Source organism: Colletotrichum destructivum, chromosome 11 (assembly GCF_034447905.1).
Source record: "Colletotrichum destructivum chromosome 11, complete sequence".
Taxonomy (NCBI): Eukaryota; Fungi; Ascomycota; class Sordariomycetes; order Glomerellales; family Glomerellaceae; genus Colletotrichum; species Colletotrichum destructivum.
In genome coordinates this window covers 1,093,931-1,106,616 of record NC_085906.1, presented here as the reverse complement: position 1 = coordinate 1,106,616, position 12,686 = coordinate 1,093,931, and the positions used below count along the sequence as shown (strand labels likewise).

Below are 12,686 nucleotides of genomic sequence, written 5' to 3'. Positions count from 1 at the left end.
GAGCTGCTGACATAGTTTGATCCGGAAGGTTTCCGCTTCGACCCTGGACGCGGCGCCAACCACCAACGGGCAGCCTGCCGGCCCTACTTTTCGGGCACGGGCACTCAGGACCTCGGCTCCAGAGGCCTTGGGCTGTGATGGTGGCTGATGCCTTCTGCGAAGGCAATGAGGACTTGATGCACCTGGCAATAATGGTCCACTGAGAGATACGACGTAGAAGATGGTTTGCTTAGAGGGCTTAAGGAGACGCACTGGAAGGTGAGTTCAGATCAGACGACTGGACTGCACAGTGTGCTTCCAAGCCACACACCTGTCAGCGCTCGCCAAAGGTGGTTGGTCCCGGACCCAGCTTTTCTGGGGAGAGAAAAAAAGGTTGGATTCTGCGTTTACCGCCATCACCGAAGCCCAACAGGACGTAACTCAGTGTTCTGCCGTCTTCGGCTTGGAAGGTTGGTCCCCGCCCCTCATTACAGATCAGTGCGCTCACGCAGCGAAGCTCAATTTGAGATGCATGGGGAGCTTAAGCAGATGCTGAAGGGGTTCAACGACCCCGTCAAACGCTGGAACGAGGCACTCAGCGCCCTGACGGATCAACTTGACTGTTAGTTCTGCTCCTAGGTTTTGTTTCTTGGTTGTTAACTTCCTTAAGTGAAACGGAGAGTAGAGATTCTCCGTTGGCTCTCCAACGAACCACACCAACAGCACCACCAACAAACATACAGTGAGGTCATGGAAGGAACAGGTAAATGGCTTCTCGAAGACCCGACTTTTCTCCAGTGGAAGAACGAAAGCGCTTCGTCGATCCTATGGCTTCATGGTATCCCAGGCTCCGGCAAGAGCAAGCTTACGTATGTTCAGAAGATCCGTACAAATGAGATATTCGGTTATTAACAGGGTTAAAAAGTTCACTTGTTGTTGAAGACGCGCAAAATGCATTCTCGAACAACCAAACTCCAGCCCCGGTGTATTTTTACTGTTCCCGTAACCCAGCCGAGCCTGGGCGCTCCGATCCCTCCCAGATAGCAGCCAGCATTGCCAGACAGCTCTCTGCCCCTGTTGCCGGAGGGCCGCTTCTCGATGACGCCGTCAGGGCTTACCAACAACGAGAAGAAAACGGGTTCGCGTCTGGGCCGCTTCGCCTTGAAGAAAGCAAGGACCTGATCATCAAACTGCTTGATCGATACAAAGACGCGACGGCAACTATTGTTATCGACGCCCTCGACGAATGCGCCGAAGCAAGTCGCGGTCGTCTCTTGGAACTGCTGGAGGATCTTCTGGAGACATCTCCATGTCTCCTGAAGATATTTGTCTCTAGTCGGGATGATCAAGATATTGTCTACAAGTTAGATAACTACCCAAACTTACACCTCTCTTCAGACCGCAACACAACAGACATCAACCATTTTGTGCAGGTAGAGACGGTACATCTAATCAGCAAGGGAGAGCTGCTACGATCCAGCCTCAACAAAGCAGAGCTGCGCGACAAGATCGTTGACAAGCTCACATGTAACGCGCATGGCATGTATGTTTGTATTGCCCTACGATATAGATGAAGTACTGACTATCCTAGGTTTCGCTGGGCAAGCCTCCAGTTGCAGGAGCTTTGCCGCCAGCGGACTGATGAAGCAATCCTTGAGAGACTTGGACGACTACCAAGAACTCTGGAAGATCTTTATCGAGAGATTCTATCCAGAATCGAATCATTTGAGGCAGAGACAGACCGGCGATTAACCCGGAGCGCTCTTAGTTGGCTACTCTGTGGTCGACAGCAATTGAAATCAGAGCACTTCCTAGCCGCTGTATGTCTACCAAAGGATGGTCTCGTTTACAAGATCTCAAAAGCCCAGCTGCTGCAGTTATGCTGCAACCTCGTTATCTTCGATTTTGCGCAGGATGCGTTTCGCTTCTCGCATTTGTCGGTCAGAGAGTTCCTCGAGTCTCAGGTGGCCTACCAACCAGTGTCTATCAATGCACTTGTAGCCGAAACTTGCCTCAATAACGTTGGCAGAGTGTTCGAGGACCCACAACAGAACGATCTTCAAGAGTACTGCGACCTGTTCTGGGCAGAGCATGCGCAGGCAGGCTTACAGGAAGAACAAAAAATGCTAGGACGAAGCCTATTTCAGTTTCTGACTAGAAAGGGGAGTGCTTCACGCCTTTGCGATTGGCAAGACAGAGTCAGGGGCTTGATTGAGCGCAAGCCGCTAATGTGGGACTTGGAGGGTAAGCTCAAGGTTGCCGTTGCACGTGTTCCTTCAGTTCTGCTGGTTTTATGTGCATTCGATTTAGTCGGCGTTCTTGGTGCGGATGAATGGATGAGGCTCAGCGCAAAAGATCCTGGTGCAATTGGCAACTATCACCATGAAGTTGCTGTACAACATGGCAAAGGTAGAACTGTGGAATGGTATCTGGAAAGCAACATCCCTTTTGCAACGGATGAGAAAATCTTATTGGGTGTAGCCAAGAATCGCTACAGTGGCCAGCAGATCATGGCACTGCTTCTCGACAAGCGCGGAGACGAGATCCAGATCACAGAAGACGTCGTCAAGGCTGCAGCTGCAAACTGGAGAAGTGGCCAGCAGATCATGACGCTGCTTTTTGATAAACGCCGAGACGAGGTCCAGATCACAGAAGACGTCGTCAAGACTGCAGCTGAGTACGGTAGCTGCGAGACTATGGCGCTGCTTCTCGACAAGCGCGGGGATGAGATCCAGATCACAGAAGACGTCATCAAGGCTGCAGCTGAAAATGAGAAGAGTGGCCAGGAAATTATAGCACTGCTTCTCAACAAGCGCGAGGACGAGATCCAGATCACAGAAGATGTCGTCAAGGCCGCAGCTGGAAACGAGGATAGTGGCAAGGAAATCATGGCGCTGCTTCTCGTCAAGCGCGGAGACGAGGTCCACATCACAGAAGACATCGTCAAGGCTGCAGCTGCAAATGTATTTCATGGCCAGGGGATCATGGCCCTGCTTCTCGACAAGCGCGGAGACGAGGTCCGCATCACAGAAGACATCGTCAAGGCTGCAGCTGCAAATGTATTTCATGGCCAGGGGATCATGGCCCTGCTTCTCGACAAGCGCGGAGACGAGGTCCGCATCACAGAAGACGTCGTCAAGACTGTAGCTGCGAACGAGAATAGCGGTCAGCAGATCATGGCACTGCTTCTCGACAAGCGCGGAGACGAGATCCAGATCACAGAAGACGTCGTCAAGGCTGCAGCTGGAAACTGGAGGAGAGGCCAGCAGATCATGGCACTGCTTCTCAACAAGCGCGGAGACGAGGTCCGTATCACAGAAGACGTCGTCAAGGCCGCAGCTCAAACCGCGGCTTGTAAGCAGCTTGTTGGTTACCTTCTTACACAACGGAGCGCTGAAACTAGAGCCTCTATAACACCCCAGGCGTGCTTCACAGCCTCCGCTTGCGGCCAGTTAGTATCTTTACACTATCTTTGCCAGTATATCCCGCTTGAGAAGGTGGAGCCTTTGTGGGACGACATCGGTCGCCTCTATCGTGCGGCTGAGACAGGCAACGCGGACGAAATCGATAAGCTGCTGGAGACAGCAGTTCAACTGAACACCAGAGACAGTTTTGGCCGAACGCCCCTTTGGATTGCCGCAAACAAGAGGCGAGAGCAGGTTGTTGAACTTTTAACTCAACAAAGTGAGGTCGATGTCGATTCCTTGTCATCTTCTGGACAATCACCAATTTTCTGGCCTTCTGCTTACGGCGACGAGCGTATCGTTACCATCCTTCTTTCTGCGGGAGCGAAAACCGACTTCATAGATACAGAGGGGCAAACCGCTGTGTCCATGGCGAGACAGAATGGGCATGGGAATATTGTGCGCCTTCTCCTTAGCTCAAAAGCGGCAAAACAACCAAAGGCTGCCTGGATCTGGGTGGAGGCATGGAGGAGCTGGGTTTTTCGACTTGTGATCGTCGCCCTCCTGTGTCTTGTCGGTACGGTTGGATGTGCAACACTCTACAGCTATCATCACTGATCATGGAAAAGCAGCAAGTGCTATTGCGATTCTGCCCATTTCTACTTACTCGCATGATGACAGATGTATTTAGGCGTGTCATTCCCCCTGAAGCTTTCATTGTCTACGTCCTGGTTACTCCTGTGCCTTTTGTCTCTGAATTACTGTATTTTAGTTACTTACAAACATACTATTTTGGCATGCGGGCTTTACTGTTCAAACACAGTGTCTACAACGGCCGACGCATTGCGTCGTCCTGGGCACAAACGCTGTCAGTGGCACGGCCCGCCGGATCAGGTCGCCTATATCGTTATCCCCAGGGAATTAACTGACGCCTCGGTAACTCGGGTGTGGCAAGCCTCTTCGACGCTGTTGCCTCCACCAATAAGGAGCCACAGCCGGCCACAACTGCGTCACTACCAATGAATCTTAAGGCTACTTCCATGGGCTGCTCGGCACGGCATGGGGCAGTCACGATGCTTGTCAACACAGGCAAAGTAGCTGAAAGCACGGTTGGCCACTAAGTACAGTCTGTTGCGCCCAGCAAGCTAACTTGCGTGGATCCTTGCGTGTCTCAGTTGGATATCGTGACGCACCAGAGCACGACGCGCACGACGCGGTCACTTGCAAACAGCCCCTAGACGCGTCGCGCGGAGTGAATGCTTCTATGGCTAGTCGAGTACCAGTACCACCACCCGTGAAGAAGGGCCCTGAAAGCACGACACGAGAAGCGTTGATTGCAGGCCACTTGTGCACCAGCTTCTGTGTCAGCGCGGGGTGACGATTTCTGATTGGCCGACGTCCCGCTATGACATGCGTGCAGGCTAACGGAGAAAATGAGACGGTGATTTTCTTATGCGTGGGGACTGGCGTCAACAAGCCAAACTCACACGAATCGAACAAGGTAGACCCATTGATGGGGCTCCACGGCCCGCCAAACTTTAGAGAAGGATTCCGTTTGATGCAACCGTCAATCCAGTTATTCCGAGGCAGTTGGAAGTCACCAGCGGCTGCGAGCACGCGTTGGACCAGATCCTTCAACTGCTGATGGTTCGGGGCGATGCCGAGGGCCCCTCAAACGAGTGCCCAGCTGGCAATGTGAGACTCCTGCTCTGGTGTGAGCTTCTGAGAGGTAACCTGGCCTTCTCATCGAGTGCGGCCCCCTTGCATTCTGGTCCGAAGGGTGGACTCTGGTATGTACCATGCGCGGGAGGCCTTCCGTATAGCAGTACCACCGGGAATATTGTCAAGTGCCCTTGAAGGTCTATTTCGGTGCATTTGGCCATGGCCAAAACAGTAGTATTTCCAACATAGTTGTTTTGTTAGTTGGGTTGGTCAATCGATTGTGTGGCGATTCCGAAAAGTAATGTGTAGAGGGAAATTCGCTGCGCAAGTTGTGGGGGTGCGCAAGAAGGGGTCCCCACTCACATGTTGCATCCAGCGCTATGACCTATAAAATATTACCCTTCATTTTCTCCGAACCTCAATGCTGTTGTTGCCTTTTTGGTTAGCTCAAAGATCTTGGCATGTTCTCTGAGTGGAGCGGCTGCTTCCCCTGACGTCATTTTCACTCGATGGAAGATTCCTCTCTCGCCAAGTCAGTTGATCCGCCAGCTTGAAATTTCTAGCCAGTGGGTGGTGGTTTCACTCTTTTTTCCTCTTCATTACTTAGAAACGGTGCATATCACGACGATGTCGAAGAGGTTGGCTGTGCTACTACCGGCAGGAAACGGCGGTGGTCGGTCTTCTGTTGACTCTTCCCGCGAAGAACACTCGAAAAGAAAACGAGTCAGCACAGATACTGCTTGCAATGCATGCCGGCGCAGAAAAACACGCGTGAGTCCATCAATCCCGAACAATGCTACTACCCCTTGAATTGTGTTGTTTTCCTCGCCAAGCTGCTGTGTTTGCTGATTGTCCCGAATTTACCCTCATTGTAGTGTGACGGAACACGCCCGGCTTGTGCAGCTTGCCGCAAACGATCAACCGAGTGCATATACGTCGAGAAGAAGGAATCGCCGAGGCTTGGACAACCACTTGAGGTTTCTCAAGAAGTACTCGAGCTTTTGAGGTCTGCGTCAGAGCCTCAGGCCTTCGGGATGCTGCGGATGCTACGAGCAAATGACGACTCAAACTCCGTTCTGAATACCATCAACGGTGGCATGGATGGAATGACGTGGCCGTTCGATCATGGTATAGGCCGTGCAACTCTCTCGACCCAGTTACCTTTAGAATTTGAACTGATGGTCAAAAACCCTGTCGCGTATCCCGCTCCGCGTCATGCCCCTCTAAGGGCGTCAGAATGTCGCATGCTTCTCGAACCAAGCAGGCTACGTCGATCGAAATCTCTCCGGCATTAGTATGTGTACCCTGTGCTAAGCTACTGCTCCCGTCTGTTACCCCTTGATCATGCTGACCTCCGAAGCGGACTGCGATCGGCCGAAAATTATGGTCAACATCTGAACTATCCATCCGAGGATGGCACTACGACGAAGCCGACTAATAGCGCGCCTCCTTGTGACAACGACAACACATTTCACTTGGAAGCTCCTCCTAGTGAAACTCCCGAGAGGAGTAGGAAATCAATCCCCGTCCTGTGCGACGAGCGCCTCAGAAAGCTCAAGATCGATTTTTGGACCGACGTTCCGGTCACCGACGACTTCGCCGCGAGGGTTATATCGCTCTATCTGACGACCGATCATCCGCTTCTAGGCATATTCGATCCACATCTCTTCATTACCGATCTTGTCGGCCAACGGCAAGAGTATTGTTCTCGACTCCTCGTTAACGCCTTAATGTACTGGGGCTGTGTAAGTTCGAAGTACCCTAGCTCCTTCGGGCATGCTAGAAATGGTTATTTGACAGCGGTGACTGACGATATAGCAAATGTATACTGCCATCGAGGAAAAGACAGTCCATTATATCGAGCCATTCTGCAAAGAAACGGAGAGGCTTTGGCTCCTTGAGAAGGATAACACCAGCATCCTCAACGCTGCAAGTGCGCAACTGTTAAGTTTGTCTTATCTGGGCCACGGCAAAGATCATCACGTACTCGAATACCTCGCTGTCGCTCTTCGAATGGGCACACGCTTGTCCCTGTTCGGCGTAGAGGCACCCCAAGCTAAGAAAAACCTTGAACGCATGTCTCGAGAAACACAGAGAGCAAACTCGTTCACCGCCTGGGGCGTTTTCAATTGGGGAGTGTAAGAATGCCTTGTCTCTCACACACATTTGGCTAATTCCTGCAGCCTTACCACGCTATTTTACCAACAACCCGGACTCGAGTACCCCGTCTATCCACCCATCTATCCGGTACCTACAGAACCAGTTCGTAGTGTAACTCGAGATGAATCAGACAGGCTCAGCTGCGAGGTTTCGGAAGAGGGTTTACCTCCTTACATGGGTCATACTTTCCCGGCGTTGTGTAGGTTTTGGCTCATCATACATGACGTTACCCTGGCATATTACAAGAAGTGGCCGAACCCTCTTCCTGACCATGTCTCACTTGATTTCGCTGAGTTCAAGTTCCGTGAGCTCCTTGCTTGGATTGAAGCCTTGTCCTCAGATCAAATGCTGAGGGATGGCTGTCCTCATCATGTGGTTATTCTACAGTATGCTCATTCACTCTTGCGGTCTCTGCAAGTTCTCATTTCACTCAGCTAACAAGATTCCCCTCAGCATATGGTTTCATGCCGCTATCCTCGATATCTTCAGACCATTCGTTCGCTCTTCGAGATACGAAAGCCTCCGTCTCAAGACATTTGCTTCTCGCCTAGCTTCCCCTAGCGCCGCCTTCAACGCATCAGTCAGCCAGCTCAAGCGGCTCATCGTAAGGTATCGGTGCAACTACGAATCGTCAGCATATACTCTTCTCTGGCAAAGTGCCCTAATCTACGTGGCCAACGAGGTGCTGCACGAGACAGAGAATCCGGAGTGGCGCTTCTACTTTCTCACCTGCATATACGCCTACGAAGGCCTTCGGAAGTCTTACCGGGTTGCCGAGGTCATCACACGTGGTTTGCTCACAATGTCGCTGAGAGACGGGCATATATCTGGGACTGAGGCGCGACAGTGTCTTGAGCATATCCAGGAAACGCAAAATAACCATGCCAAAGAAGACGTACGAGCTACGTTTATGGTTGACCTAGATCTTGCAATGACAGACCCGGACGCAGCAAAAGTTGAGAGCTTGGCAGGGAGATTCGAGGACATTGCGCTGTTTCGAGATTTCACTAATGCGGGCCAGTAATTTAGGAGCTTTCAACGAATAGAGTCGAATGTTGTTGGTATCACAGGTTAGATGATACCGTCTAGACGGTGTAGGTATCGTGTCATGGAAAGCGCATCCTTTGAACAGCGGCTAGCAGCGCCGCAAATAGCCGAAGCGCCGACGATGACCCGAGACGCTCCACTTTCCCCTGTTGACGAACCAGGACCAGCTGTTCCAAAATAGATGCCAGTCTCCATATTCTGTGTAATGCGCCCTCTGTTGAAGAAAAATGATTCATCATCCGCTCTCCTCCTTCTACTGTAACTTTTCTGATCTGGGGCGCATCCTCTTGGTGCTGCGACGGAAATCACAACATCACGTGTGGAGCTATGTATCTTGGTGTTCATGGCGCTTGCCTTGCATGTCCGAGTGTGAGACGGGAAAAGAGGACGCCGCATGTCACGACCCCACAGAATGCCTGGGATGAGGTTGAAAAAAGGGAGGTGTCACGTGCTTTCTCGTCGGTAAACCCCTCACCGAGCCCCCACTTGGTAATTGCGCGATTGCCACCGTCCTCTCAGTTCGAGCCACCTCTCCGTCCCGACCTGTGCCTGGCGACCACAGCGCCCCTCAAGCTTCTTTACGACGTATTCAGCGTATTACTAATGTCCTTGGCATCGTCTGCGATCAGGACGCACCTGTTGAGCTACCCTAGGCGTATCCGACCACAGTGATCCAACCGACAACATCGACCTGGGCCCGCCTCCTCGTATGCGACCTTCTTAGTGCGAAGAATATGGGACGGATGGATATAATACCGGTGCGGGATGGCGCGGGCGTGTTCGAAGAGTTCGGCCAGCAGGATACGGGTTGCGATATGCGCAGGATGAGGGAGTCGCCGAGTGGAGAGGTTGATAGGCGGCAGGCTGGTTCAGGCATCTGTCATTCTGGCTAGCACCGTCAGGCTGCCTGCCCATCGACCTGTTCCCATGCGTCTCCATAGGGCACTCCGAATACCTGTGCGGTAAGCGTGCTGACTATCGGAATAGGGACTTCTCAGGGCTCAAACAATGTCTAGGCCTACTCAAAGTTGGTCTCGACACAGCTAGATTCGAACCGGCGTCCGGTTCGACAACTCTTGAACTATTCTCGGACAAAGACGTAGTAATGAGACGGTGCTGGTTATTGTGGGTCACGATGTTGCGATGTAGACTGACGGATAGTCAGGGTGGCCAGCGGAATATGCATATATGAGTGAGCAGAAAAGAGTGTCTTATTCGTACTAAAGAGTGGATGGTATCACCACAGGCTTGTGGACCTAATGCTATCCTAATAAGTCTAGCAGAGCTAGGGCCAGGTGGAAATGACAGGCTGGCCTGTTTAAGTACAGTCAGACCATTCTGAATGGGTTATGTCCATGACTCGCATAGAAGCATGCATGGATTCTGTCACAACACCTCTATATCCTCATCTACGTAATCTACCCCGCTTCTTGCGCTTGTCTGTATCCTCACATCGTTGTGCTCTTAATGCATCGCCCCTTTCCCTAATATCTGCCATGTGTATCTGCGCGCTTCCTTGTCGTCCGGGGTTGTGTCCACTCAGCGTCCTAGCATGGTACAGATTGACGCTCAAATCCCAGTCACTCAGCCGATTCACTCGTGAAAAACGCTAGCTGAGAGCGCTTGTTAAGGCAGTTCCACCTCAGCCACAGGAGGCTCTGCACAGCCTCTACGCTAGGGGGCACCTTGAGGTAAATTACCTAATCACCCAGGAGTCAGGTCTTCATACCACCTTCCCACTTTTCCATATCATCCCCCATGTGTCAATTACAATCGAACCATCACTGCCAGAACCTTGTTATTTTTCAACTCCCTTCAGTCTCACCACAATGGAGGGTGAACTTGCCAAACTGCGTCAGCAACTTCGAGAAGAACAACAACGACGTGAGGAAGCTGAACGCCGACGCGAGGAAGAACAACACCGACGCGAGGAAGCTGAACACCAACGCGAGGAAGCCGAGGAACTTGCGAAAACTTCACGACCAAAAACACTTCAGGCTTATCTCGAGGCCTGCCACTCGCTCAGTCTCGCCATTCAGGTCGTTACCGACCGCTCCCTAACTACGCAAGGCGACACGACCAACCCGACCGGTCGAATTTATCCTCGACGAATTATCCCGTGGGACGACTTCGCAACAGCACAAGAAGAGGTCTGGGCCCATTTCTTGGACCAGCAATTCTCTTCCCAGCCCCTCTTCCCATCTCAACATCAATTGGACTATGTGATGTCCCTGGTCAGCCCGATTAGTAGCGAAATTGGGCTCCGGAATTACGAACGCGATACTGTCGAAAACGCGGTGAAGAAACTCGTCGATGAGGCGTACAATAACCTGCGACTGCGAACCGATCTTGGCTTACAGGGAACTGTGACGTTCGAGAGCCATACGAACCTTGGCGAGACTGACGACAGCTTATCTGAACACATGCATCGTGTGTCCATCGAGAAGGGCGATACAGGCCAACCGGCCCCAGCCTCGAGACCGCCGAGCCACAAGCCCCAGCGTAGAGCGCGGGGGAAGGGCAATCGGGCGGACCAGTTCTGCATACAACGCACCTCCGACGGTCGGAACATTCCTGCCGTGGCGATCGAGTATAAGGCGCCGCATAAGCTGGGGCGCAACGAGGTCGCCACAGGCCTGGCGTTCGAGATCCAGCCGGAACGCGACGTGATCAACAAAGACGGCGAGGGGTTCGCGTATGCTTCGAAGGCGCTTGCTGCCGCCGTTGTCACCCAGCTCTTCTCCTATATGATTGGCAAGGGCATCCAGTATGGATACGTGTGTACAGGCGAGGCCTTCGTCTTCCTACACATTCCAGATGATCCCACTACCGTCCGCTATCACGTATGCGTCCCCAATCTGGACGTCCTAGATGACGACGAGAATAGGCTTCACCGTACGGCTGTCGCGCAGGTCTTCGCTTTCATCATACAGGCCCTGCGTGTCGAGCCGCCTCCTCCGAGCTGGCATGACGCGGCTGCAGCCCTCGACACCTGGGCTGTAGAATATGACGACGTCCTGAGAAAAATCCCCGAATCCGTACGTAAGGGCAAGCAAGCTCTCGCCTCTCCCTACAAACCCCAACGCTGGCGAGGTTTCAAGCGCTCGCCGATCCAGACACGCTCTCGCTGCAAGCAACCCGACACGAACACAAGTCTACGGGACGATAGCAGCGACGATGAAGAAGACACTCAGCCTTCCCCTACACCAAGTCGATCAACTCGTTCTAACAAAAACGCCATCACTTCGCCAACGGGCGCAGGCTCGGCAGGCGAACGGGGTCAACATCGACAGGAAGGGCAAAAGAAACAAAAAAGGATACAAGACCGCCCGTTCTGCACTTCAAAATGCCTCCGAGGATTGGCGTATGGCGGGTCAATGGACAAGACCTGTCCTAATTTGGAAGATCATGGACACCAGCACATAAATCGGGAACAATTCCTCCGATCCATCCTAATTCAGCTCGCCCAAGACCGCGGCCGCGATGCGGACGCCGTACCACTCTACCTGTCCGGGTCGATTGGGTCGCTTTTCAAGGTACGGCTATCATCCTCCGGCTACACACTTGTTGCCAAAGGCGTTGAGAGTGTTGACCTTGGTCGACTACGACACGAGAACGATTTATACGATCGACTGCAGCCCATCCAGGGGACACATGTACCGGTATGCCTCGGTAGTGTGGATCTAGTCCTCCCATATTACTACGACAGTGGTGTCTTTAAGCACTTCTTGTTCCTCAGCTGGGCTGGACTACCTCTGTTTGACTACATCAACCAAACTACCAAGATCGATATCGTGAATAAGGTTGCCGCGGCTTACAACAGAATCCATAGGCTGCGCATTCTTCACCATGATGCGGAGCCGCGCAACATCCTGTACGATCAAAGAAGTGGTAACGTTATGATTGTGGATTTCGAGCGGGCCGAGTTTCGCAGTCGTCGACCCCTAGGCTCACTCGGCCCTAACGCTCAGAATCAGAGGAAGCGACGGAGAACACAGAAGCAAGGAAAGGATGATTTCGAGAAAGAACAGGAATCTGTCACTGGAAGCTTGTTGAGGCTGATGTAATGAAACCTAGGGCATCTGAATTCAATTCTGACAGTTGATTACAGACCCGCCTCAGGCATTTGTATCCAATCGGATGATCCGCAAAGATACACAAGCGCTCTCTGCGTGATATGTATAAAAAGAAAGTGGGTCTTGCATCCCCTTGAGAAAGGCGCCCTGTCGTACGTTGGCGAACCAGAGTGCCGATCTGGAGGTGCCATTCCAACAGCCACGCTTGAGCCAGTGGGTGCTATGCCAAGAGCAGTTCACAGGTGTAATGAGCGGCTTTGCCCCATGGCCATCTTCAACCCTTGCAAAAAGCAGGCCACGGGCGCTTTCAGTCTCCACTCAGAGAACCTTTCACAGACGCCAGAGAAGAGGCAGAAGT

The 12,686-nt window shown here is 52.3% G+C and overlaps 4 protein-coding genes across 4 annotated transcripts; all 4 read left to right on the top strand.

Moving 5' to 3' along the window:
• Window positions 1–814: 814 nt before the first annotated feature.
• Window positions 815–1,351, top strand: CDEST_15424 (Putative P-loop containing nucleoside triphosphate hydrolase; the record flags this gene model as incomplete). The annotated part of the gene is made up of 3 exons (XM_062931580.1): window positions 815–852; window positions 905–1,290; window positions 1,344–1,351. 3 exons carry the CDS (start codon window positions 815–817, stop codon window positions 1,349–1,351), a joined length of 432 nt encoding a protein of 143 aa, XP_062787631.1.
• Window positions 1,352–2,489: 1,138 nt separating this feature from the next.
• Window positions 2,490–3,472, top strand: CDEST_15423 (uncharacterized protein; the record flags this gene model as incomplete). The annotated part of the gene is made up of 2 exons (XM_062931579.1): window positions 2,490–3,333; window positions 3,402–3,472. The coding sequence occupies 2 exons, from the start codon at window positions 2,490–2,492 to the stop codon at window positions 3,470–3,472; spliced, it is 915 nt and encodes a 304-aa protein (XP_062787630.1).
• Window positions 3,473–5,622: 2,150 nt separating this feature from the next.
• Window positions 5,623–8,970, top strand: CDEST_15422 (Putative zn(2)Cys(6) fungal-type DNA-binding domain-containing protein). Its single transcript, XM_062931578.1, has 6 exons — window positions 5,623–5,816; window positions 5,921–6,339; window positions 6,406–6,790; window positions 6,864–7,183; window positions 7,229–7,591; window positions 7,659–8,970. Exons 1-6 carry the CDS (start codon window positions 5,673–5,675, stop codon window positions 8,227–8,229), a joined length of 2,202 nt encoding a protein of 733 aa, XP_062787629.1. The 5' UTR covers window positions 5,623–5,672; the 3' UTR covers window positions 8,230–8,970.
• Window positions 8,971–9,756: 786 nt separating this feature from the next.
• Window positions 9,757–12,402, top strand: CDEST_15421 (Putative protein kinase). The gene has a single exon (XM_062931577.1). It carries the CDS (start codon window positions 10,082–10,084, stop codon window positions 12,317–12,319), a length of 2,238 nt encoding a protein of 745 aa, XP_062787628.1. The 5' UTR covers window positions 9,757–10,081; the 3' UTR covers window positions 12,320–12,402.
• Window positions 12,403–12,686: the final 284 nt, after the last annotated feature.

Bases quoted from the DNA above. Each gene is read 5' to 3' on its own strand.
- CDEST_15422 (XM_062931578.1), top strand. From the start codon at position 5,673: ATGTCGAAGAGGTTGGCTGTGCTACTACCGGCAGGAAACGGCGGTGGT. The intron at 5,817-5,920 runs GTGAGTCCATCA...CCCTCATTGTAG, and splicing joins GCCGGCGCAGAAAAACACGC to TGTGACGGAACACGCCCGGC. The intron at 7,184-7,228 runs GTAAGAATGCCT...TAATTCCTGCAG, and splicing joins GGCGTTTTCAATTGGGGAGT to CCTTACCACGCTATTTTACC.
- CDEST_15421 (XM_062931577.1), top strand. From the start codon at position 10,082: ATGGAGGGTGAACTTGCCAAACTGCGTCAGCAACTTCGAGAAGAACAA.